Consider the following 27,738-nt stretch of genomic DNA (forward strand, 5'->3'; position numbering starts at 1 on the left):
AACCTTTGGGTTTACAGTCCCCTTATTTGTCCAGTCAGCCAAGTAGCTACCAGGTCCATTGATTCTGCCCCTATACTTTACCTGGCATTTCTTCCCTCAGGAACATGTCCCACTGACCCCAGCCCAGCTTCATTTGCTACTACGTCTCATATGGACCAATGGCCCAGGCTTATTACTGGCTCAATCCCGTCTTCATTTCATCACATCTACTAACGATGGTACAACCTTCTTGCATCACAGTTGTGGTTCTTCCCCATACTCAAGCCTTCAGTGGCTCCACTGTCCTCAGACAGATGTCAAAATCTAAAATCTGGATTCTGATTCAAACAAATCAACTGTAAAATCCATGTTAAGATAATCAGAGAAAGCTGAACATGCACTGGGCATTAGAAAATACTATGGAATTATTGTTACTTTTATAGGTAAGAATATCATAATACTTTTATATTATATTAAAAATAATATTTTATAGGTAATAACATAAAACAATAACATCATGGCATTGTGATAATATATTTTAAAGGCCTTATTTGTTAGAAAAGCTTATTGAATTATTTATGAGTAAAATAACCTGATGACTGGGATTTTTAAAAAATGGTTTCCCCAGATTTAAAATTAAAAATACATATATATCTGGGAGTATAGCTGAAATAAGATTGGCAAATGGTAATGATTACAGAAGCTGGCCCAGGGGTGTGTGGGGAACTGATCACATCAACTTGGGAAAACTGACTGTCAAAGACTTTGCAAACAGGTTACTAAACCATTGACAGCTTACAATTGTTCACTGGGGGGATATTTACACCACAGAAATCAGCCCATGCTCCAAATCAAGGCTTTTGTAACAACATATTATTAAAGTTGAATAATAGATAATAAACATTAGATAATAAATGGAGGATTATTAAACTAGTGTGCCTATTTTTCTGGACTTTGGAGACCTTGTGCAATTTGGTCCCAACCTAATTTGCAGCTATATCCTCACCATATTCCATCTAAACCAGAGCAGTTAAAGCACTCTGTCTCCATAACACACCCAAGAATCTCCACCCTTGGTTTGGTCTTCATCCAGGCTTCCCCTGCCCTGGAGTAAGTTCACTGCCTCACTTCCTTCTCACCTATCTCGGCCCACGTACCTAGAAGACGTTTTTGCTTGCTCACATAGATACAATTTCTCCTTCATCTGAATTCTTAAATAATTTAACCTAAGGAGAAGGGGACGACAGAGGATGAGATGGTTGGATGGCGTCACCGACATGATAGACATGAGTTTGAGTAGGCTCTGGGAGTTGGTGATGGACAGGGAAGCCTGGCGTGCTGCAGTCCATGGGGTCGCAAAGAGTCAGACATGACTGAGCGACTGAACTGAACTGAAACTTCTCTGCCTGGGGGAGGGCATGGCAACCCATTCCAGTATTTTTGCCTGGAGAATCCCCACGGACAGAGGAACCTGGTGGGCTACAGTTCATGTGGTTGTAAAGAGTTGGACACAACTGAGCGACTAAGCACACACTTCTCTAACGAAAGGAAAAGTTGAATTTGCTATATGTGGCAGCCACCATGCTAGGTTACTTTCACAATATTGTCTCATTTGATCCTCACAACAATCTGTGGGATAAGCAGCACAGCTTTTTTGCTCAATAAGGAAAAAGAGGATTAAAGCTATTAGGCAACTTCCCCAGGTTCACAAAGCTAATAGTGGTAGAATATTCCAGAACTGCCAAATTCTGAGGGAGAGTCTGTGCAGCACATAGCTCTCCATGGGCACCTTTGAATGAAATGGCAGCTCAATGACTGAAAGTCCTGTTTTCTCTGAACTGAAAAATGTTTTCCCATGTGTTCGGAGTGACTCTTCTTACCTTTCACTGCAAATGTCCTCTTGGCCATAACAGCAATAGCCATTTAAAAAATTTCTTTAAAATAGCTACCCTTATATAACAGCTATTACACTTGCCTCCCAAAATCCTGTCATTGAGGCATACTTGAAGTAAAATCCAATTTTTCCTATAAGAAGCCTCCTCTCTCCACTGAGACAGTGGGGCGTTTATGAAGCAGGTGAGAACCAAGTCCTTTAGTCGGTGCTCTCTTTTGGGGTATGGATCTTCTCAAGGTTGCTTTCCAGCACGGCAGATGGACAGATGACACTTGCATCTGAGCTTGGGCCCCAGGCTATGGTTGTTTCTTCCTAACACCCCCACCAGGGCCCTTGTAAGCATGTGCTTAAATGCCCATGGGCATATACACAGACACTTTACTACAAAATTTAAACAACCGTCAGATGCCTGTAGGAGAGGCAAAGAACTAACTGCAAAGAAGCTGTGGCTGCTATTTGTATCCTAGATGAGAGCAGAGGATCTCGCATTTGCCTTGGATTGCTCCTGGAGAGCTCAGCCTGCAAAAGGAATGGAATGTCTAGCAAGAGGGGCGTGGTGAATAAATGATGGTACTAGCAAGAAGACAAAAATAGCTAGCTGCTAGAAGATTTTCCAGTGACATGAAAAGCAGGCAAACAAACAAAAAAGGTTAAAAGGCATATAAAATATGAGTGTCAATTTTTTTTTAAAATCCCATAGATGTGTATGTTTTTGCACAATAATTATGGTAAGACTATACTCCAGAATGTCATTATAAGTATTTCTGGGGTGGAAAAAGATTTTCAAAATTTTCGAAATATTTTCCAAATTTCTTCTTTTTAGTTACTTTTTACAGTTAGCATCCATCACCACACAGAATTACAAATTTTTTCTTGTGATGAGAGCTTTCAAGACTCACTCTTTTAATAACTTTCAAATATAACTATAGTCACCGTGGAGTACATTACATCCCCAGGACTTATTTATTTTATAATTAGAAGACTGTACTTTTTTTACCACCTTCACATATTCTGGAGTTTTTACAGTGAACAAACTTATAGCTCTTAACTCAGAGGAAAAAAAGAGTAAAAATAAAATGAAGAAGTCATATGACTGTGGGGCTTCTACTAAGCTTCTACTGCTTTTAATCCTTTCAAGAATGGAGAGAGATGGTCTGGGAAAGGTAGATGAGGGTCCTCATTTCTAGTCATCCAAGGATAAGAAGAGGGGGCTCAAATATGTTCATTCCTTCAAAGGCAGGAAGAACAAGGTGTTGGAAAATGAAAGATGTGTTTGCAGGGGACCAAATATTAAGAGAAGAGTCTGGGTGACATAGGTGTGAATTTCAGGAGGCTTTCCATCTGTGTTTTTTTCAACCTACTGAGACTAGTAACCTCCGGTAAGGCAGTTCTTCCTGCTCACCCAGCACAGAAGCCAAGCTCACCGACCCAGGAAGAACTCTCAGCCCTAGTGCACAGGCTGTAAAATCTCAGCATCAGGCTCTACCTTCAAAGTAATGTGTTTATTTCCAGGAATGAACATGGTGCCTTTACAAGCCAATAATCACAGGGAGAAAGGCTGACAGTGACTTCCTGACCCTCCTCTTCTTTATCTGGATGAAGAAAAGAAGGAGAGAGACAGGAGACAGGAGAGGTCAGACTCGTACACTCATTGCTCTCCACACCTTCAAACTGGAGGGGCAGCAAGGATGAGAGAGAAAATCATGACTATTTTCCCTAAGAGGCTGCAGCAGGAAATGCTTCAAGGAAGGAAAAAAAAGACAAAAACTTTTCCATGCAAGTGGTGAATGTGGACCAGGTGAACGCCAACAGGCCCACTGACAATGAGCCCAGGGAGGGGTCCTCAGTGAATTGCCTCCTGAAAGTCAGTGACAGTTCCTGGGAAAGAACACACCCATGAATGACTGGACATCAGGATGCTGGGGATCAGTTTCACCTGAAACCCAGAGAGAAGGGAAAACAATAACAGAAGTCAATGAACTGGTGCACAGCCCCGAACGTGTGGGCAATGTCCTGTTTCTCTCTGGAAAAGCACCCAAGAGGGTGGTGTTGACGCGAGACACATCCGGGCCTTTTTGATTTAGGAACAACACTGAAGAACTGACTTTGATCTGGGCACTACACTCTGACCACAAGATTCCCAGGGCCTCCTGGCCTCAGGAACATGCATCCTGAGGAGTGAAAAATACACATTTATATTCCAGCCGCAGGGGAATGACACACAAATGGAATAATGTGGAAAGGTCAGACGGAACCAAGGGAGTGAGCCATCTGCACCAGTCACCGCAGTGTAACCGGCAGGGAGCAGGGGAGCTGCGTTTCCAGGATCATGGCCTCAAGTGTTATGGGCAGACCCCCAATATATCTAACAATAGTTCATTTTAAATCAAATATCTTTAGAACTGTGGGCTCAACAAACAGAGAATATGATCAACTCAGAAATAATGCCAAAACCACACACACACCCATACACACACACACCCATACACACGCACACCTTCCATAAAGTCAGTCTCCACTATGTATCCTTTTCAAGCCACAAAGCAACACAGTACAAAGCCTCTATAAATTCCAAATAAAAACAAATCTTTGGCCGGGCTGCCACTGTGTGTGAGTATAGGTGTGGAGGTGGGTGGGACATGAATCGATTTTCTTTTATTTTTGTTTTACATTCTCTGAGCTCACCTGAAAGCTTGTGTGCATTATGTGAATAACTACTTGAATAAATTATCATTTTTCAATATTGTCAAAAGGCTTCCTGACTATTTTTAAAACCTCACTGCGTCCTGACAGAAGGATTAACAAGCTGTGATCAAAACACCCCAAACCGTACATGGATTTATCTTTGACTCTCAGCAGCGGGGCCCTGGAATTTGTTCACTGTCTCCCTCAAGCCTCTTACTCTACTTCCGATCTGGTCCCCAGTGCTCTCAGTGGTCTGAGGCCTCTTCTCCCCAGGTCTTGGGGTCTCAGTTTCCTCCAGCAGTAAAAGGGGACCCACAGGATACGCTCCACATGGGGGAAGTGTAGTAAGGGTACAGTGAGCTCTTGGCTATAAAACGTGTTTAAAGAAGAAAACATCCTCAAGTTTATGGAATTCTTGTATTAGAAAGTACCTGCTCTGCCTTTGGGAGTCCCTGCAGAGGTGCGGCAGGTGGGGTCTTGGGCAGCACTGAGTTGTGACAGGAAGTTTCCCACTCAAAGGGGAACAGAGGCAGGGGTGAGATATCTCATTTCTTGCTCTTGGATTTATCTGTCTTTGCATACACATTCTATCTACACTGGGATCCATGCGGAACACAAGGACTGTGTGTGTCTGGTATGCATTTGTGTGTGGCGGGGGTGGGGGATGGGTTATGCATTTGTGTGGAGACAGTAAGCTTCCTTCCAAAGACAGGCAAGGTGATTTTCCATCTTCAAGGCTGCCAGGGAGGTCCCAAGAGAGACTTTGCCTGTGCCTCTTGTAGCTTGCTCATAGTGACCTCCAAAAAGCATTCTGACTAGAGATAATAATGGCCCATTTTCTACCCAAGATCAGCAAAACTCAACCATCTGCCTCTGCGGAGTCTGAGATTACCTGGCCCCCAGACTGTGGCTACAAGGCATTCTCTCACAAAGATTTCACAAATGGGAGTACCCAGTACCAAAGAGGAGAAATGCAGGAGAAAATCCCACCTTCTACATTCTTGGTTTAACCCTTTCCTATGCTGAATCACCCACCACCACACATTCCAAGCAGCTTGGTCTACTCTCTTTCACACTATAAAATATTAAGGAAGCAGAAAGAGGTGGTTTCGTTTGTGATGAGTTGAGAGGAGCCAGTGGGAGATGACAAACTACCAAGTCACTGTCAAGGCTGGTTCCCTGAGTCAGAGACACTGGAAATCCAAGGTGGGGGTTTGTGCCCTGGTGCCAACTTTGTTTTCTCACAACCAAAATTCATAAAAGGATCAGTGGAACTTACTTGTGGCTGAAATCCTTTGAGGTCGCTGGCTGCAAGGTCACTGGCTGTGAGGAGCTGGAAAAGAACAAAGATGTCTTCCTTAGTGATACCTCTCAACAGTTTGCATACAGCGTCCCCAGGACAACTGATCAGCAATGGATCAGACCAAGCCCAGAGCCATGGCTAACTAGCAGAACCACAAAAGGCAAATGCAGTGCTTCTGGGCTAGTAGCCTGGAAGCAATGGCCTTTTCAGCTCCTGTCTACTCTATTTCTGACTGTCTCTGCTGCCTTCTATCTTCTTTCCAGGTGTGATCAATCCTTCAGTCTTAAGTTAGGCAGCATGAACTATGAATGGATTCCAACGGATCCACAGAGTCCCTGAGATTGTAAATACAAATTGCATGTGAGTTCACACACTTCTTTAGGGAGAGGGTCCCTGACTTCCTTCCTACTATGAAATTATCCTGTGATACCACAAGTAAAAGAGACAGTTAAAGGCCCATCTCCTCCGGGAGGGCTGTTGCTTCTTCCTCCTCTTTTTTAAAAATCAGACCAGTGAAAATGGCCCTATCCTCTCCCCAGCTGCACATGACTCAGTTTCCCTTTACTGTATGTTGCCTTTCATTTTATATACTTTTGAAATATTCAGAGTTTATCAGTCCAACTATCATGAACAATGTTGATGGATAAGTAGGCTATGTACATTCTGTATCTGTGTGTTCAATCCATATTAAAGGGTAAAGTTAAGGTTTTAATACGTTCGCATGCTATCCAGAAAACACTCAGTGGAGTCCTAAGATGAATTAATAAAATACTCACATTCTTAATTGTTGCTCAAAAATGCTGGGAAAGCGGGATAAAGAGAGAAGAGGCAGATGCTTATTTTGATTCAAGGAGTGTGACTGCTTGCTAGCTTTGTTAGGCCTGGAGAGCGTTTGTGAAAAATAAGAGAGATTTCATGTTTGCTGTAACAATATTTTGTTTGGTTCAGGAAAGAGAGGAAGTCATGCTGGGCTGCAGTGCCTCCAGCCTTAGAAAAGCTCAACTGGGCTCTTTAGCTCAGAAAAGTTCAACTGAGCTCATTGCTCTTTAGGCAATGACTTTGCCTAAAATGATGCACAAAGTGGTGTAAACTCTGGGATAGAATAGGAAGGAGATGGAGATTGCAAAAGCTGTACCTCTCTCCCTACACCCAGGCCTGCAGGTAGCTTCCCGCCACACCTCCCAACCCCAGGGGACGTGGAATTTGCCTGGAAAGGTGGCACTATCCTGAGAGAGCGGCAGCTCAGCCCCTCTGACTGCAAACACAGCCACCAACAAGCCACAAGGGCACGTGATGAGACACTGGGGCCGGAACATAATTATAAGACATCTCTGCCTGCAAGGAATATACAATTTGGTCCAAGGGTAAGACACGCATGTGTCAGTTTGAGTAGAGTGTTAGTGTTAAACTGTGAACAACGTAGGGCAAGAAAGGTCAGGGTGGGGTTACTAAAATAAGAGTTTGAACTGAGCCTTGAAAAGGGCAAGGTGGCAATGCAGGGAGCCCCTTCAGGTGGGCAGTGGGAAGAAGACATGGGAAAGGGGTTTACCAACCCCAGCAGGCAGCTCGCTCTGCATTATCCCCTGCCAGCCATGGCGTGCTTTAAGGAAGAAGGGAGGGAATCTATCGTGGTTGCTACTTTATAGAATTTTTTTTTTTTACAGAATTTTTTTTAATCTTCAAAACTCCTTCATGAGATAGAAAGTATCTCCACTTTATGGATGGGAAAATTGAGACTTTGGGAGGTTAAATAGCCTTTTTTAGGTCACACAGGTACGGCAGGAACTCTTCTACTGCCTTTTTACAAGGTTTACGAGACAACAGAAGTGAAAGCCAAACATCCAGTTCTTCCTAGTCCTGAGATGCTGCAACAGAAATAAACCACAGGGGTGTTCAGAGCATCTTAGCATTCGCACTATTTTGGCAAATCAGAGGCTTGGGATTGAGTAATGATCATATCCAGGTTGAATGGAAATAGAGATATGGCATTTTGGGTTATTATTCCTAATGTCCCAAGCTCAACAAAATTAGGATCTATCCCACCCTCGCTGGAAAACTTATATCCTTTTCCCTTCTCCTAGAAAAGCAAAAGATGCATAAAATTTAGTTCTTTTTTCTTTCTTGGCTGTGCCGCATAGCATGTAGAATCTTAGTTCTTTGACCAGGTATCAAACCTGTGCCCTCTGTGGTGGAAGTACAGAGTCCTAACCACTGGACTGCCAGGGAATTCCTACAATTTAGTTCTTAATTATTTAAAGTTTTATCTTGTGCTGTTGTGTGTGTGTGTGTGTGTGTGTTTAAATTTTCCTTTTTTTAGCCTAAACAAGCCCATGCACAACAAGACAATGGTTTATATCTCACATAACTATTGCATTTCTCAAGAAAAGTCTTGACGTACAATTAGTCATCGAATGCCTGTTGGTCAAATAGTGGGGAATACTGTCAAACTAGAGGTGAGGACTAGAATGACTAAATTGCTGAGATGTCTGAGAGACAGCCTATGACATCCTTCAAGTTGACAAGAGGAAATGACACCTAGAATGCACAGCACCTAGAGCACTTCCTGCATGAAGTAAGCAGTCAAATATCTGGATGAATTAATCAGCTCCAACATGGGAACAAATCCTTCTATATCCATGATAGATTTTACTAGAGAATATCAGCTTATGCTTCCATGCACGAGTCAAAGTTAAATTGAAGAAAGAACAGTATGGGCAAAATATAAACCACACTCCTTGAACACACCCCTTTCTATAGCTGATTGTTTCATAGGTGATTCCACATTCTGCACCCAGGAAACGAGAAAGAACTGGTCCTCAGGCACTGAAGTGTGGAGCTCAGGTGCAGATTAGAAATACACAACGGGAAGTTCAATATTTCAGAATTGAAGACCACCTAAATCTGGACCCCCAAAAAAGACTTCCAGTCTTACAAAAAAGACTTCCAGTCTTGTCAGAACTTGAAAGAGACAGCCAAAGTTCCCTGGATGGATGAGGAAATCACTGTGTCTCCAGGCAGCTCAGGAGCCACCTCTGCTGGGCAACTAGAGGAGCAGAGGTGGTATAGACAGAAGATCCCCACTCTGTCCATCTCTCCCTCCTTTCAACCAGCACAGCTCAGCTTTTCTTTTTCATGTAAATAGTTTCATTTGAGAACAAATGTTCTGCCACTAAAACAAATTTGAAACCTCTAGACTAAGTCCTTGTTTTGCACAAAGTTGAGAAGTGGCTTCTTCAAGCCCACTGCTAAGCTAACAACAAGCCTGTGTGGGTCCATGACCCCTGGCCCTCTGCAGAAATATCCACAAGTGACTGTCTTGGTCCAGTCCAAGCCTCACACCCAGGCATGCCTGGTTGCTGGCCTCTGTCCTGAAGGTAGGGAAGATGGGCTCAGCACTCAGGAGAGGCGGAGGCATGGCCAAGAAGAGATGAGAATGTTCTTCCATAAGGAGTGTCCTCAAAAGCACTGATACAGACCATCCAAACTGTCCCCCACAACCAGATCCCGTCCTCATCCCATCCCACAGGACAACAGTTCACTACTCGGAGCATCCTAGCTGTGTGGGGAGGGATTCAGGACAGGGGAGGCAGAGAGGGAGGAAAATTCAATCCTCCCTAGCTCTGGGGACTTCAATCAGGCTAGCAGTAATGAAAAGGATCCTGCCTTTTCCCAGGATGGCTGAATGTCTGCACTGCTCCCAGCAAGAGAGCTGGGCGGGTGTGGGGGAGAAGGGCAGACGGAATTACATTTAAAAGGCAAAGGAAGGAGAAAATTCTTTCATCTCCCTGGTGGAGCTGGGCAGTGATCCTGGGGCCCTGTCTCAGACCGTTCTCATTCCTGACACGTCTCCCTGCTCTCTGCAACAGTCCACATTCAGAACATTGGGACGATGACCCTGCTTTCCATTTTGGAGGAGCTGTACTTTCTCTCTTGGCGCAAGCTCAGTTTTTTTTCTGGGTCTCTCTAAGCCCAAAGGGCAGGCTGGGGAGCAGGTGGGTTAGAGGAAGATGAAGGCAGCTGTGGGCCCCTCGGGTGAGAGAAACAACTTTCGTTGCACAGGCATTCCGTTTGCACTCCTCTCGCACCCAGTTCACTGGATGGGATCCCTTTACTTCCGGTCCGGCATCAGAAGTCACCCCCAGCACAGCTGCAGCCAGCATCACCCTGGGACCTCCATGGGCCTCAGACTGCCTCTCAAACAGCTTCCTTTTCACCTGCTAAAGTCTACAGCTTCCAGAGCTTCCTTCAAAGGAGGGGAGGAGGCTGCTCCACTTTGCTCTGTGACCTCCAGCCCCATCACTTCCCCTCATCAAAAGGACACACTACATCTGGGTAGGGTGGGGCCTAGTATGTCTCCACCAGTGCCTCTGGCTGACCCAGGACACAGGCGTCTAGGAACGGAATTCCTGATACAACACGGGCGGGGGGTTCACACTCGACATGTGGCTGAAAGGATCTCAGCCTTGTAGACACGCAGCTGGACGCAACGAAGCCTGGCTGTGCTAGGGATGCTCTGGGTCATTTGCTCTTCTCCAATATCCACTTGACGTGGGCCAGAAAAGCAGATGACAACATGTGAGATGGACGGGTGGCAGGATGGATGGGTGGGTGGTAGATCCGGAGGTAGGCAGGTACACAGATAAAGGAACAGGGCAAAGACTGCTTTGGGAGAACAAATGACCCTTATTCAAATTTCCCTTAAAGACACCATCCTTTCATTAAGTATGCTTTTTATCTCATCTGTCCTCTTTTCAATCTATTCTCCTTTCCCTTTCCTATTTTTGTAGGAAACGGATGTTTTTTCCCCTCTTCATGCTGTGAAGCTTTCACTTGCTTCTTACTTTGGCTACAGGATGGACCATGAACTGCATCTCACCCCAATTTCTCAAACCACGGAACAGTTGGGGATAGCCTGTGTGTAAGGCTGCGTTCCAGGAAGCAACACAAACACCCAATTATGTGTGCGATTGGAGTTGTTAGGAATCAACTAGAAACTGGGGCCCAGAAAGAGTGACTTAACCAGCGGACAAATCAGAAGCAACAAAGCCAACCATATGTATGCAACTCAAAGAAAGATTTAGATGATCTAATACCCGGGGCTGGGAGACTCAAAAGTGGGAGGGAAGAGCAGCAAAGTAAGTCAGGGCTTAAGACAGAGTAAAGGAAAGAAAGCTAAGGAAGAAAGCTTGGTTTCTACCAAGCAAAAGGCTCTGGAACCAACCATGAGTAAGCCTGCAACAGAGTTCCAGGAACACAAAAGGAAATGTGGACACTGAATTAAGAAAGGTAAAACAGAACCACCGGGTTGCTATTCCTCACAGGATGATAGCTGGAACACTGCTGCATGAAAGTTTAGACTCAGAGGGTAAAAACTCACGTCCTGGCCCCGGGTCTGCCTCCACTCACTATGGGATCTGTTTTGGTGTCGCTTCACCTATTCAGGTCTCATTTTACCATGTATAATATGAATTCCACGTTTCTTCTGGCCCCACAGTTTCAGTACCCCAGTCTCTCTAACCTCAGGGATAAAAGAGGTGTGATGGACTTTATCTAGTCTCCTCTCTCTCTTTTCTTCCAGGAATTCTCCCCCACAAAACACTTCTACACTCTCTGGAAGGATTCCTAATCAGAAGGACAGACAGGAGGGCAAAGAGATAGTCCTGCACTGTGTCTCTATTACTGGTGTGCAAATAGGAATTTAGACAGATGGTCACTCAAGCTGCTACACGGGGTCACCATCCCAGAGAGGCTGTGGTCACATCCACATCCAAACCAAAGGTAAACAACCTTACAATTCGGAAAGCATCCATCCTAGCTGCCAAAGCATGCAGGGTGGGCGGTGCAGGGGCCAGGCAGCCAGCTTCTTCACAGCCTAAGTTACACACTTGAAGTGGCCATCCTAGCTGGGCTGAGTGTCCTTTTGCTAAATCCCTCAGCTAAATCCCTTTAGCCTCTAGGAATTTTAAAGGTTAAACCTGAAACCACTGATACCTCCAGTCTTAATTTCAGGCTCTGTTCCAAAGAGCAACGAGGATGACTAATAATAACTGAATATAACCCCAAGCAAGTCTGGTCTTGATGGCTTATACTTTTCTTTTATTATTTTTTAAATAATGGGATTCTAATATTTATAGATGAGATCTGTAACAAATTCCCCTAGACATGCAGCCAAAAGAGCTCTTACATTGCTTTTAAAGATTCTACGTGTGATCCTGTACATAGAACCTATGCTCTTAGAATGGTGTGCATATTTGGTTGCTGTCCAAGTCACAGTTATAATATTTCAACTTCTGGGTGAGCATGTATTTAATCCTTCTTGCAGATTAGAGCTACAAGTACCAAGCCTAACAACAGAAGAGGCCTCTGAATGCGCTAATCTGGAACTCACTGAGACAAAAAGTCTTATTTCGTGTAATTTGAATCTGGTGAACCTATAGAAGCTCCTCCTGCCCTTTTTGAACTTCCCAGTAAAATTCTTTTTAAATGCCTTGTTCTGCCAACCAAAGAAACTGGATTTCATGGATGAAGGGCATCTTGTGTGGAGTTGGGTGGGAAGTTTACAGAGGTAAATTTGGTATAAACTAATGACATGAATGTCCATATCCTCATTTATTATCCATTTTGGTAAAAAGTAGCTCAGGAGGATTAAGTCATTTCTGGGGTTCCACCATTTGCAGGTGGGGGGAGGCATGGAAACCTGGTTTGGTGAATGCATGTTCCCTTCCACTACATCACAATACTTCATGATGCCCCCCACTACTTTTGTAGTGTCTATTAATAGAAGGTCTATCAGGTCCTCTATGATGCCTCTGATATTTCAAAATGAACCATGCAAAGGACAGATAGAGAACAGTGGTTTTCAGATTGTGCCCCAAGGAGCTTTGGATTCTAAACAAGGGATTGCAAAGTGGGTGAGAGAAGATGATTTGGGGAGATCCAGGTCCCCATCCCACTTTAGCCAGAATGCCACACTTTCACTGGCATTTTATATGGAATTTCCATTTAAGATCTAGTTGATTGAAAACTATAAAAAAAGAAAATTTGAAAGTGCATATCTTGAAAGACAAGGCCCCTACGTAGTGAACAAGCCACTCTGATGCTAACAGAATATACCTGGAGTAAGAGAATTAACCAGCTTACCTCTTTAAAGATGCTCAGAGAGAAATCTCTTACTAGGAGTGGAATGGATGTGTGACCAGACCTCATTGTAAGAAATCAGCCTTTTTAATACTTGCCATGAGTTACTCATCGGGAAAATGCTTTCTCTTTCCTTTCCACTTTGTGCAGGCAGTGATGTCTATTTTTTTTTTTCCATCTGAAGTTCAGCAGACTACATACTTAAGAAAGCATAACTAGGTACTTCTCTGGTGGTCCAGTGGTTAAGACTCCATGCTCCCAAGGCACAGGACCCAGGTTCAATCCCTGGTCAGGGAAGTAGATTCCAAATGCCACAACTAAGAGTTTGCGTATAGCAACACAACTAAAGATCCTGCATGCCCCAACTAAGACCTGGTGCAGTCAAATAAATAATAAATAAAATAAATTTAAAAAAGAAATCATAACTAACATCAGAAAAGAAAGGAGCTAAGGACATGTTGCTTTCCAGGAGCATGATCTGGGCTGTTGGTTCTTTTCTTTGAACAAAATGCAAAATTCACATTGCATCAGAAGCGTCCATGAGCTATTCCCAAAGTCTATAAAGGCCAGGAAAGGAGGTTGCCCTCACTGAACATCACAAGTGAAGCTGGATACTAGGGGAGAACCCACCCTCATCTCTGTCTTTTCATCCGGTACCTCATTTCTGCTTCAAACTGACCAGATGATCTGCTCATTTGGCTCCAAGACTAGTATTAAAGTTTTCTAATGCATCTCCTTGGCAAATCCAAGGGAACTGATTTACACCCCTAGGCTCAGTCAGCAGCAGAGAATGGAAAAGTCAGAAGGTGCTTGCTTCAGAGAGCATCCGAGCACTGGAGTCAAAAGCTTGGCTCCTCAGCTCAGTGTAGCCAATTTGGCTGAGACTCTGGGTCTCTCAGGCCAAGTCTAGAGCAATTAATCACAATTACAGGTGAATATCTAAAAGGGATAAAGTCCAGCTGGATCCAGTAGAGAGAGCTGAGCCTTGTAGCTGAAGGTAGCCACAGCTTTTGTAAGCCACAGGTAAAGTGGAAGAATCTCCTCCTTTGAAAGCCTACCCTGAACTCTTGGCAATTATGATAAAAAAAAAATATTATTTTTTAGGATCTACTTTGGCCCTTTATTGTACCAGGTAGATGCTTTAACTTAGTATTCCTCTTAATCTTTACGTTATTAATGTAGGACAGTATCATTTTTCACCAGTTCACAGTTGAGTAAACTGAAGCTCAAATTGGTTAACTGATTTACCCAGAGTTATGAGAGCAAAAAGTAGCAGAACTGGAATTTGAACATAGCTCTGAAATCGTGGCAAGTCCATTCCTCTGTCTAAGGCATCCATGACCCCCTCTGGAACCACTAAATGGAACGGTGCTTTCTCCCTCCCTTTGGTGTCAGGGTCTCATCCCCGGCCCAGGGACATTGGAACCACAGCCAGTCAGACCCCAGATGACCCATCATGCATGGAACAGCCAGACTTCTCACTTCCCGTCAGCCCCACGCAGGCTCACGGTACAGGCATCTAAGGTAACATCTTGATCTTCCCCTCACATTTCTCTGAATTCAAGTTGACTTTTCCCAAAGGAGCTTCGTTCCTGAACCCTGACTGACCAAGGACTCACAGGGTCTGCACTGATACATCATGTGGCTATTCTCTCCCTAACCAAGTTCAGGCCCTTTGCCTCCCTCCCTGCTTCCCTTCCTCCCTTCCTCCTTTCCTTTTTTTCTTCTAGCTAATAGAATGTTTGGAGATGGAAACGGCAACCCACTCCAGTATTCTTGCCTGGAAAATTCCATGGACAGAGGAACCTGGTGGGCTACAGTCTGTGGGGTAGCAAAGCATTGGCCACAAATGAGCACATCAGCAATACAGGGTTTGCAGTATAGTACAGGTACAAAAATAGAAATATAGATCAATGTAACAGGACAGAAAGCACAGAGATAAACCCACACCTCTATGGTCACCTAATCTATGACAAAGAGACAAAAATATACAATAGAGAAAAGACAGTCTCTTCAGTAAGTGGTGCTGGGAAAATTATATGTAACAGCTATATGTAAAAGAATGAAATGAAAACACTCTCTAACACCATACACAAAAATAAACTCAAAATGGATCAAAGACTTAAATGTAAGACCAGATATGATAAAACTCTTAGAGAAAAACATAGGCAGAACACTCTTTGACACAAATTGCAGCAAGATCTTTTTTAACCTACCTCCTAGAGTAATGAAAATAAAAACAAAAATAAACAATTGAGACTTAATTAAACTTAAAAGCTTTTGCACAACAAAGGAAACCATAAACAAAATGAGAAGACAACCCTCAGAATGGGAGCAAATATTTGCAAATGAAGCAACTGACAAGGGATTAATCTCCAAAATTTACAAATAACTCATGCAACTCAATATCAAGAAAGCAAACAACCCAATCTAAAAATGAGTGAAAGATTTCAGTAGGCATTTCTCCAAAGAAGACATACAGTTGGCCAATAAACACATGAAAAGATGCTCAATATCACTAATAATTAGAGAAATGCAAATAAAAATTATAAGTTATCACCTCACACTAGCAGAATGACCATCATCAAAAAATTCTACAAACAATAAATGCTGGAGAGGGTGTACAGAAGAGGGAACCCTCTTACACTGTTGGTGGGAATGTAAATTGATACAGCCACTATAGAGAACAGTATGGAGGTCCTTTACTAAAAATAGAACTACCATACGATCCAGCAATCCCACTCCTGGGCATATACCCAGAGAAAACCATACATGTATCAAAAATATACACGCACCCGGATACTCAGTGCATCACCACTTCCAAAAGCCAGCTCATGGAAGGAACCTAAATGTGCATCAACAGAGGACTGGATGAAGAAGATGTGGTACTTATACACAATGGAGTATTACTTAGCCATCTAAAGGAACAGAACTGTGCCATTTGCAGAGATGTGGATGGACCTAGAGACTGTCATACGGAGTGAAGTAAGTCAGAAAGAGAAAAACAAATATTGTAGAATATTGCTTATACATGGAAACTAGAAAAATGACACGGATGAACTTATCCGCAAAGTAGAAATAAAGACACTGACATAGAGAACATAAGTATCAATACCAAGGGACGGGGGGAAGGGGAAGTGGAATGAGTTGGGAGATTGGGATGGACATATATACACTACCATGTATAAAACAGATAACTAATGAGAACTTTCTGTATAACACAAGGAACTCTACTCAGTGCTCTCTGGGGACCTAAATGGGAAAGAATCCAAAAAAGAGGAGTTACATGTACACATAGAGCTGGTTCACTTTGCTTCACAGAAGAAACTAACACAACATTATAAAGCAACTATATCCCAATAAAGATTAATAAATCAAAATTAAATATTCTTGAACTATAGAAATTTTTAAAAAAAGACAGTCTTTGTTTACCAAATACATCTGCTTACAGTTTTTCATTAGAAAGATTACTAAGTCTTTTTAAGGATGTAAATCAGGTTATTTGCTTATTTATTTTAATTAACCAAGGGGAACTTGTTTGTTTATATTCCTTGCTAGTGGTTGAAATGAAAATGACTTTGAGACTCTATTTGAAAACTGTTTGCGCAATTACCATGCAATCTCTTTCACAAATGGTCCTGCTCTTGCACTCTAAGACTGTACAATGTTACAGCCATGATATGTGCTGTGTACTTACTTGGCCTGCCATTTCCTAGGACAGGGTCTCCTTGACGACTGAGTCATGTGGCTGCTTCCAGAATGATTCTTCACCATTAAAGATATTCTACAGCATCTGCCACAGCTTTCTAATGATGTTCTCCAGTATATTAAGCCAACAGAACACCCTTGGAAAACAGGACTAGAGTCCTAGCATAACAAGTTTGAAGAAGGCATGGTTCTCTTCAGAGAGAGAACCTCTGAATATCTATCCTGGGAGTTTGTTAAAACTCTGTTCCTCGTGTATTTTATATAGGACTTCTGGAAGTAGCTGGTTCACCAAAAATTCTTTTCTGCCTGGGTGTGTATGTATCTACTTCACATAGTCCTGCTTCAACTAACTGTTCGCTAAAAATGGTTTCTTATGATTTTACTCTCAAGAATAAGATCATCTATCTGGAAAACATATTTTCTTTTCATCAAAAGCCATCATATGTGGACTATATCTCCCTGCATCTCTTCCCCCAGTAAGGTATCCTTTAACTGGTTCTCCCTGAAATCACATGTGTGCCTGACTCACGGTCCACATGGTTTTGGACAAGCCTGCTCAGAATTTCTGGCTGGCTCAGTGGGGTAGGGTAATCTCTAGACACTGCTCAGTGAGGCTGCACAAAATGAATGCAACACACAGATGCTGTATCAGCAGGACTGGGAGTGGCTGCTAACTTAGTCTGAAACCCCCTTAGTAATCATATGGCCGAGGCCTTTATTTATAGCACAAAGGGCCCACAAGGGACTGACAACGTTCACTTTCAGGGCTACACTTGGCAATTCATCTGGTGACCTTGGGCAAGTCATGTCCCTGCCTGGCCCTCAGTATTTCATGCCTGACATGGGAAACTCTGTAAGATCACCTCATGATCTGACAAGCTGTGAATCTGGAAAAGGCTATGGATGGCCCTGCTCCTCACCCAAAGCACTATCAGGCATCGCATAAACTGTGGATTACTAAAGGTACTTGGGAGTGAGTTGTCATAGCAAAATGGTGGAGTGGCAGAGTGGAAGGAGAGGCAGGACCCTGGACAGAACTGAGAAGCTGGTGAGGCCTAAGTGTGTGTTTAGGAGAATCCAGGCTCTCCATCTCTTACTGAACTAAGACTTTTAAAGCCAAAAACATCCTTAGGCAAGTCACTGACCAATTTTTTTTTGCCTCATTTCCTCCATTCGTCAAACAAGCAGGATGGTTTCTGTCCCTTCATCGTTGGTTTCTATCTTTCATTGTTGTTGAGATGACTAAGTAAGATCATCATTTGAAACGCTTTTAGATCTAGGAGTAAACATATCTCATCAATATCATACTTCACCATTCTTTGGAGAAGTAAGCTGCCTCTTGTCTCTCTCCACATAAGCCTGGTTTTAGGAGAGTATCCATAATCAATCAGTTACTCCATAATCGCACTGTAACTGTTCCCACTACAGCTATTTGCTGTGCTTCATTTCTAACTGGATAAGAAGAATTGGAATCCCCAGGTCTTTTAATTAAAAGAAATTCTAGATCTAAGGAACTGCAGCTAAGAATAGAGGTAAGAGTAGCCCGTAATTTGGAGGGCAGAGGATCTTTTGCTACATCGTGAGTTCTATGGAGCAAGTCTTAACTCTGGGACAAGAGGAACAAGAGGGTAGGAAGCTGTATCTACCCTTGTTGGATCTAAACACGAGGCAGATGTCAATAGTAGTGGCCTAATCTCCCCCGTTCACCCCAGGGCTTTCCTTGACCTCATGGGATACTAACACACATCCTAATTCTAAAACTCACAAGTTTATTTCCACATAACAACTTGACAATAGGGCTGTCTTTTAATTATTTACCCACTGTTATCTGTTGAGTGCAGTACTTACAGGCGCTCTTCACAGTCATATCACAGGGAACGCTGCTTTTTTCCAAGGTGTAAGTGGCTTTATAAGAGAATGGTGCAGTATGATACTGATAAAATGTCTTTACTCCTAGATCTAAAAACGTTTCAGGTGATGATCTCACTTAATCATCTCAACAACAATGAAACGCTTGAGGGACAGAAACTATCCTGCTTGTTTGACAGATGGAGGAAATGAGGCAAAAAAAAATTGGTCAGTGACTTGCCTAAGGATGTTTTTGGCTTTAGAAGTCTTAGCGTAGAAGGGATCCAGGGGCTGATTATTCAGACCAGCCTCCCTCCAATGTAGGAATCCCCTTTTCTAACTTCTCTGACAGATGGACACCCAGCTTGAATCGTTCTGAGGAAGTGCTGCTCCCTATTTTAGTCTTCAGCAAATTCTACCTTTATTCACTTGAAATATGCCTCAGTAAAACTCACCCCCCTACTTCTGAGGAATAGGAGCTAACTGCCTCTTTTACTGTCAAGATCTCCCCGTTAAACAGGTAATATGAACCCATTTTACAGATGAGGAAACTACTCAGCCCACTCCAGGCCACAGATCTCAAGTTAAGAGCAAGACACTAAACCCAGAGGATTTCAGACACAGCCTCTCCCATAAATTATTCAGTCTTTCCCATGTGCCCACGCTGTAGTATACCTGGTCCTCCTGCCACTGGCCATTCCTAATACATTTGATGACCAGATATATTTATATCCATACAGCCTCAGGTAGAATATCCTAAGGGCTTTTAACTCATCTCCTCTTGGTTTCTGGTGTTGTCATCATCTAGGTTACAAATGCCTCCGCAAAATGTGGCTCTGTGTCAGTGGAAGGAGTAACTGCTACTAACAAGTCTTGTCCTGGAAAAATCTTTAATAACTGACAACTGACTTTCTGGGGGAGAAAAAAAGGCCTGATGTAAGACACTTCCCTATTTCCACAGTGTAAATATTCCCACCAGTTCAAGTCCAATAGATGTGCCCATGCTTCTTGCCACCATGAGCTGGCTGCAGCACACCAGGGTGCCCACGGGACTATCTGCTACAGCCCACTGACCACTGGACTGGAACACAGACTGGTGACTTGAATGAAGCAATGTCCAGAAATTAACATGCTCTCTGTGCAAATCTGTGTAGAAGTAAGCCAAGCTTTTGAATGGAGTAAATGTGAAGGATGATGATATTCATGAAATAAATTCATTCAATAAATATATATTTTTCTAGGAACTGGGATATAAAAGTTAAAAAATCTGTTTTCAACAAGAGAAAATAAAGTAAAATGATAACAATAAAAATAAAATAATGCTGCTGTTGCTGCTAAGTCGCTTCAGTCATATCCGGCTCTGTGCAATCCCATAGACGGAAGCCCACAGACAGAAGCCCACCAGGCTACCGTCCCCAGGATTCTCCAGGCAAGAACACTGGAGTGGGTTGCCATTTCTCTCTCCAATGCACGAAAGAGAAAAGTGAAAGTGAAGTTGCTCAGTCGTGTCTGACTCTTAGCGACCCCATGGACTGCAGCCTATGAGGCTCCTCCGTCCATGGGATTTTCCAGGCAAGAGTACCGGAGTGGGGTGCCATTGCCTTCTCTGAAAATAATGCTATAAGCTCTCAAATGTAATAAAAGATGAGAAAAATAAAGCAGAAGCAAGGGGCAGAGTTTAGGATGTACTGCTTTAAAGTAAGCCAGTCAGGAAAGGTCTATCTAACAAGAGAATATCTCAGTAGACAGAAGTAGGGGAGTGAGCTGTGTGATATTTGGAGAACGATGCTAACAGAGGGAACACAGTGTGCATAGTTACTGACACGGACATGAGCTCAGTGTAGTGGTAAAACAGCAAGGAGACCAGTGTCACTGGGGCAGAGTAAGCAAGGGGATGGTGGTGGGAGACGGGCACAGAGCAAGGCCATGCCACACAGAGCCATCAGGCATTAGTCCCAAGGTCTCGGTCATAGCATAGCACTCTAAAGGACATGGGGAGTCTTTGGAGGAGAGCAGGGCGTGGGCTTCCCAGGTAGGGCAGGGGTAAAGAATCCGCCTGCCAATGCAGGAGACGTAAGAGACCTGAGTTTGACCCCTGGGCTGGGAAGATCCCCTGGAGAAGAAAACGGCAACCCACTCCAGTATTCTTGCCTGGAAAATTCCATGGATAGAGGAGCCTGGTGGGCTATAATCCTTGGGGTTGCAAAGAGTTGGACACGACTGAACAACTAAATGGAGAAGGCAATGGCACCCCACTCCAGTACTCTTGCCTGTAAAATCCCATGGATGGAGGAGCCTGGTAGGCTGCAGTCCATGGGGTCGCTAAGAGTCGGACACGACTGAACGACTTCACTTTCACTTTTCACTTTCATGTACTGGAGAAGGAAATGGCAACCCTCTCCAGTGTTCTTGCCTGGAAAATCCCAGGGACGGCGGGGCCTGGTGGGTTGCCGTCTATGGGGTCGCACAGAGTCAGACACGACTGAAGGGACTTAGCAGCAGAATAACTAAACACAGCAGAGTTCAGACACAGCACACAATTTGAGTCACACTGTTAAAGGTTTCCCAGCTGCTGTGTCGAGAACAGCTCACAGTATTTGCTGAGGGACTGGCTGTGGAGTGACAGGGAGAGACAGGCATGAAGGATGACGCCCAGCATTTTGCCTTAGAAAGGATGGAGTTATTTCTAAAAATTGGGAAGTCTGGGGTGGGTGGTGGTGTAAGTATGTTAGCAACCCATGAGTATTAGGTGTGACTGACAAAGAGAACCTCAGTGCAGAACAGATGTGGACAGTAGGCCTGTGGATGCGCTGGGCAAGGAAACCTGAAAGGTATGTGGGATTTATCCAGCGTGTAGGCCATAGTGAGAAATCTGCATTATTAGGGATTCAAGATAAATCCAAGGAAATCTCAGATAAATGTGGTGAACCTGCTATAGTCTGAATGTTTGTTTGTCCCCAAAATCCATGTCAAATCTTGACCCCAAAGTAATGGTATCTGGAGGCAAGGCCTTTCGGAGGGGATGATGTCATGAAGGTAGAACCCTCATGAATGGGACTAGTGCTCTTACCCCCAGGGAGCTGTCTAGCCCTTTTCTCCATGTGAGGATACAGTGAGAAGAACTGAAGCAGGTCCTCACCAGATAACAAGCCACTCAGCACCTTGATCTTGAATTTCCTAGCCTCTAGGACTGTGAGAGATACATTTTTATTTACAAGCCATCTAACTTATAATGGCTTCCCTAGTGGCTCAGTGGTAAAGAACCTGCCTGCCAATGCAGGAGACTGGAGTTCGATCTCTGGGTCAGGAAGATTCCCTGGAGAAGAAAATGGCAACCCCACTCCAATATTCTTGCCTGGGAAATCCCATGGGCAGAGGAGCCTGGAGGGCTACAATTCATGAGGTCTCAAAAGAGTCAGACACGACTTAGTGACTAAACAACACGCTTATGATAGTTTGTTATAGAAGCTAAAAAGACTAAGAGATGAACCTGGCCCTATTTCATCTCCATCTTGGTTGAATTCGCTGGGTGTGAGTTTTTTCAGACCTGTGGACCCCATGCTCCTTCTTGTTTTCTGGCTCCATTTGGGTCTAAATTTCAACTTTGTCTTATGGAGCCCATGGGAGTACCAAGCCCATGCAGTGTCTACACTCTCCGGATACACCAGTGAACAAATATGATAGAAATACTGACCTCATGAAACTCAAGAGTCTAATCAGGGAGACAATTATTTTGAATAGCAGAAATAAGTGTAATTTAGAGTTGTGACAAGTTAAAAAAAAAAAAGTATGGCTAGGGTAGAGAGTTAAGAGCAACCTGATCAAGGGAAGCTTTCTTGAGGAAGCAACAATGCAGCTGAGCTCTGAGGAACAAGCAGACATGGCCAAGCAGAGAACCACGGGAAAGGTACCTCCGGAGATGGAGCGCCATCCTCCAAAGGCCTCGAGCAGAAAAACGATGTGTGAATTGGAAGGGCCTTACAATCTCTGGGCTTCCCTGATAGTTCAGTTGGTAAAGAATCCGCCTGTAATGCAGGAGACCCTGGTTCGACCCCTGGGTCGGGAAGATCCGCTGGAGAAGGGATAGGCTACCCACTCCAGTATTCTTGGGCTTCCCTTGTGGCTCAGCTGGAAAAGAATATGCCTGCCATGCGGGAGACCTGGGTTCAATCCCTGGGTTGGGAAGACCCCCTGGGAGAAGGGAAAGGCTACCCACTGCAGTATTTTGGCCTGGAGAATTCCATGGACTATATAGTCCATGGGGTCGCAAAGAGTCAGACACAACTGAGTGACTTTCACTACAACCTCTAATGTGAAAAGTAGGCTAGACCGAGGTGAGGCTCCTGAATCCTAACCAAATCCTTGATGACCCAGCACTGTGCCCTCCTTCCATTCATTTACGGTCCCTGGAGCTCATTTTTTTCACCTGGGAAATGGGAACACCGATCAGGCCCATACTGGATTGTCATCAGTCAGGTTCATGTACCTCCTAGCAGCTTAATCTTGAGCTTCTGTTTTCTTATCCATAAAATGTGGGTAACACTAGCTACCTCATAGAGATGTTTAAACAATGAAATACATGCCTGTAAGGAGGCTAGGCAGTCAGTGCTTCATAAAGGTCAGTTGCCCCCCTCTTCTCAGACCCTTAAGGGGTGCAGTGAGGCTCAACTTGCACCACTGAAATGGGATGGTGGGGAGGGCATGTTGTCTCCCACTAACAGGAGCGATGGATGGCGGTAAGCCTCACGCTCGTTCCTCTCCCTTGCCTGCCCCCACGCCCCTGGAGGGCTGTGGGCAAGGTGGAGAGGCTCTGGACATGGCTCTTTTGTGGCTGGGTTTTAAGTGGCCACCTTGGCAGAAGGCTGATACCTTGCCTTCCTGGGCTGAGGGTGAGGGTGGGCAGGAGGTGGTGGGAAAAGCTGGCTCTTCTGTGGAAGCTTTTATTAGAAGCAGGGGATTCCCCAGTGTTCTTTCAAAGTCTTTCGGCCACACAGTAAATGTCCCAAGGTCAAATTTATTAGTGTATCTAACAGCCCCAAGAACTCTTGGCTTCGGTGCTGAATCCCTCTTATCTCCTCTCCCCGCCTGGAGCCTTGCAATTTAGCCAAGGCAGCTGCTCATCCCCCTCCCCCAAATCTGTATACAAAAATAGATACATGCAGGCGGTCACTGCTTTCATGGGTCCATCATCAGAAACTAGATCTGCTCAGGACACTCTCCAATAAGGGGAAAGAGGAGCTGGTAGATGATTACATGGCAGAATGACAGAGCTTGGGCTGGTCCCCAGCAATCCAGAAAGGGTACACACAGCACCTGGGAAAAGCCTTTTTACTGTCTGAACTTCAGCTTTCTTATTTCTGACAGAGATCCAAAAATTCTGCTGAGCTCACGGGGTTTGGGGAAAATATTTTGGGGATGGCGGTCATGAACATCCTTGACACCTGTTATATAAACAAAGACTATTATTGAGGATACTATGATTTCTACTGTTTCCAATAAGCCAAATGACCATGGTTAGGTGAGGAGAGGACCCACTGGATCCCTTGTGGAGCTGGCTGCTCCTGAGTTGGACCTGGGATTCATCTCAGAAGAGCAGCTGCTATTTAACCAGCAGCTTCACACCTTGCCTCCTGGGAACACTGAGCGAACAGGCTGCTTTTCCCGCAGCCATGGTGGAGAGCATGGGTGAACAAATGGCCAAGGGCACAGCAGGCAGGGCAGCCAAGGGACACCTCGAAGAGGCTGAGGGCACCCCAGAGGCTAGCTTAGTGAAGGGTCTGTGTGAGTTGCCTTGGTTTCTTCTGCATCTCTGAGAAGTGCCCCCTGCCCTGAGGTGGGCTGGGGGCTGGGCAGAGCTCCTGGCTGCAGCCTCCCAGCCTGTGCCTGCGCATCTCATTACTGAGCAGGCCTGAATCAAAGCTGCCCTGTGCAGCTGCTGTCCCATTTAATCCATTCGTAATCAAAAGTCATTAGCATGGATGCCTTGGTGCTGAGGTTATTGTGTGTGTGATCAAAGCCACGGCTCCTGCCCACTCCCCAGGGCTGCCCGCACCTGGGAGGGCATGGAGGCCTGTGAGCCAGGGGCATGAAGCAGGCATCCCTGGCTGTCCGACGGAATGTGGGCTCCTTGAGTAAAGGTTGGAGCAGCAAACGCTGCCTTGCCCACCTGAGGTTCAACAGCCTTGGGGAGGCCCCTGACCCAGGTCCTTTTTCCCTTTGGAGGCTGACATTTCCAACTCAGAGACTTGAGGGAGCAGGTGGAGGCAAAGGAAGGCTGAGGGCAAGCAGGGGACACATGATGTTAGACTCAGGAAGAAGAAAGAAAGTGTTAGTAGCTCAGTCATGTCCGACTCTACAACCCCATGGTCTGTCCGTGGAATTCTCCAGGCAAGATACTGAAGTGGGTTACCATTCTCTTCTCCAGGGGATCTTCCCGACATGGGGATTGAGCCTGGGTCTCCTGAATTGCAGGCAGATTCTTTACCATCTGAGCTACCAGGGAAACCCCCTAGACTCAGGAAGGATTTGTAAACTCTCACTTATAGGAGAGGACACTAAGACCCAAACAAAGCACAGTACCTGGCTGGCAGGCACCTGTGGGTATATGGCAGGAAAGAAAGAAAGAGGGGAAGAGAGAAGAGAGGACAAGACAAGAGTTTCCCCCAAGTGCTGCACAGCAGAGAAAGGAAACACAAGCCTAAAGAAGTAGAGCAGGAGGAGCTAAGAATCAAGATGTTCTGGGCCATTAATAGTTTATACAGTCCTTCCAACACACCAGCTCCGGTAACTCCCTGAGCCGTCTCCCTAAAAGCAGTGAAATCCCAGCCCAGATATCACTCTCTATTTATAAATTCTGCCTGAGTAAAGCTTGATATTCCACTTCTCTCTGGCCATCCAGATTATGAGCATCACTAAGGTCCAAAGAAAGACTCGAGTCTTTCAAGAAGTTTCTCGAACCTCCCTTCTCTGAACTGTTCTACCATGTTCTACCTGAAACACTCATTTGGTACTTAGCATGCCTTGTCCTTATAGCTCCTGGGTTGACAGGAGAAATAATTACTCTGACTCATGGATGATGGCGATGATGACATTGATAATGATGTAGGGTGTATGAACTTTGCTCCATCAGCCAGACCAAAGCCCCTACAGGCAGCTGTCATGTAATGCCCTCCAGGACACCCCTCCAGAGATGCTCTGAAGTTGACCAGGTCCTGAGTCTATGACCAGAAATTGTGAGCTTCTTGAGGGCAGCTCTGACCTTGGATGACTGCATCTGTTTCTGGGCCATGCACAGTCCTCAGATATGGCAGACCCATAACGAGAGTCTACAGAAGAGTGAATGAAAGACACAAAGAGTTTTGCATGAACGTGTCTGTGTTAGGATTTTGACATGGTCAGTGTCAAAAAGCACTAAGGCTTTTTTGGGCTGTTTGTTTTCTCTGCCTGAAATTCTCTTTCCAGGCTGCCTAAAGGTATTCTATTTCCACCAAAACTTCTGAACCATTCTCAAGAGGCCACAGAAAGAAGAACAGAGTGTGTGGTTTGTACACAAGACCTGGGTGCTTGGAAAAACTGCATGGGATTGGCTCTCTGAGTTAGGGGGGATTCTAATCTCCCCACATGGGGAACAGTCCCTTGGGAGTTGCATGTATTCTTTTAGATCCCAGTGGATGACTGGGATGCAAATACCATGATATACCATGAGTTAATACGTAATATTAACTGTTTACATGACTATAGCTTTCACGATGGATTTGGGATAAAGGAACATCCTAGATCCAGCTTGTGCATGACACTGTGCAATCCTTCACACCAAGAATGATCAAGTTTGGGAGCTGAAAGCTAAATGGGAAGACTTGGGGGCAATTTAGAAACATTTACAATAGGACCCAATACTAAGAGAACGAATCTTTCCCTTGCTGAGTTCTATGTCATGTTGGAAGATAACCAGGTACTCCAAAGGTATAAATAATCATCCATTATGGAGTGGGCGACTGATGGTAATAACTAGTCTTTACATAATAAGCTCTCATATGTGTCCATGTGTCAGACAAATCTCATTTGTTTCTCACAAGTTTTCTGAATAGGCATCAGTAATTCCATTCTGAAGATCCATTGACATTAAGTCATTTGCCCGCGGCCACGTGGTGAGAAAATGACTGAGCTGAAACCTGAACTCCTGACTCTGATCCCTCTGCTGAGTGCTGTTCCCCGTCGCCTTCCCCATCTCTGGCTCAGCCCCACCTTGAGGAGGGTGTAACTGATGCAGTGCATTCACACATCATGGACAGAGCCCAGGTACCTCAGGACTCGCCTCCCCTCTCTGCTCATACACACTTCAGGCAAAGCATCCCAGACTCACACTGCTGGAAATAAACATTTGAATGTATTCAGATAAGTGAATTAAAGCTCTGAAAGGTTAATCACCTGCTCAACACCACGAGGTTAGTATGCGATAGGCTTAAAACCCAAGTCTTGCACTCTCAGTTCAGTGATATTTTTATTGAATGGCTGTATCTGAGAATGGAACAGTGGCTGGGAAGAGGGGACATGTGGGCATCTGTCTTTTGCACACTGGCATTTCAAGGACAACACTCTACTTAAAATGTCTGCGGTAATTTACTAATATGTTGCCACTGCGGGCACACAGGGCCAGTGCCAACCTCATCCTCCTAGGAGTAGATCAGGCTGGCTCTGGCATGGGCATCCATTCAGCATACAGTGTGTGGTATCCACCCGCCTTTACCACTAGGGATTCAATATGAACACAGGACACTGGGGAGAGCAGGTGAGATTTTCTCCCCTGATTTTTGAGAATCCACAATTTCAGCTTAATTTGTAATAGATAGTGAGCGTAAAGAAACTGACAACAGGGCCATCAGCTATTCTGTTAGTAACACTTGAGGCCATGGCACTTCAATATGACTCGAGCCAGCTGTCCAATGCACAGAAAGACCTTTGACCCCACCCTTGGAGAAATGTAATTCTCTTCATGCCTCTTTCTGTCCACAGGGAGTTAGAAACCAGAGCTGCCAGAATAATCAGAAGGCTTCCTAATGACCATGCTCAAACAAGCGGAGATTACGTATTGTCAGAAATGTAATCTGCAACTCTTCTCATCTGTTTCATTTTGTTTGCATTTTTAAAACCACTCCTAGAGGGAAAAAAAAAAAAAAAAATGTTT

The 27,738-nt window shown here is 44.5% G+C and overlaps 1 protein-coding gene across 1 annotated transcript in view; it reads right to left on the reverse strand.

The window, feature by feature from the left end:
* Nucleotides 1-27,738, reverse strand: part of SETBP1 (SET binding protein 1) — a gene marked incomplete at its 3' end in the record, with an annotated part of 386,054 nt that overhangs the window by 192,451 nt on the left and 165,865 nt on the right. The window contains exon 2 of the mRNA XM_010842038.1: nucleotides 5,838-5,891. Within this exon, the coding sequence (XP_010840340.1) occupies nucleotides 5,838-5,891 (54 nt within the window). The remainder of the gene's footprint in view (nucleotides 1-5,837; nucleotides 5,892-27,738) is intronic.

Source organism: Bison bison, unplaced genomic scaffold (genome assembly GCF_000754665.1).
Source record: "Bison bison bison isolate TAMUID 2011002044 unplaced genomic scaffold, Bison_UMD1.0 scf7180017864170, whole genome shotgun sequence".
NCBI lineage: Eukaryota > Metazoa > Chordata > Mammalia > Artiodactyla > Bovidae > Bison > Bison bison.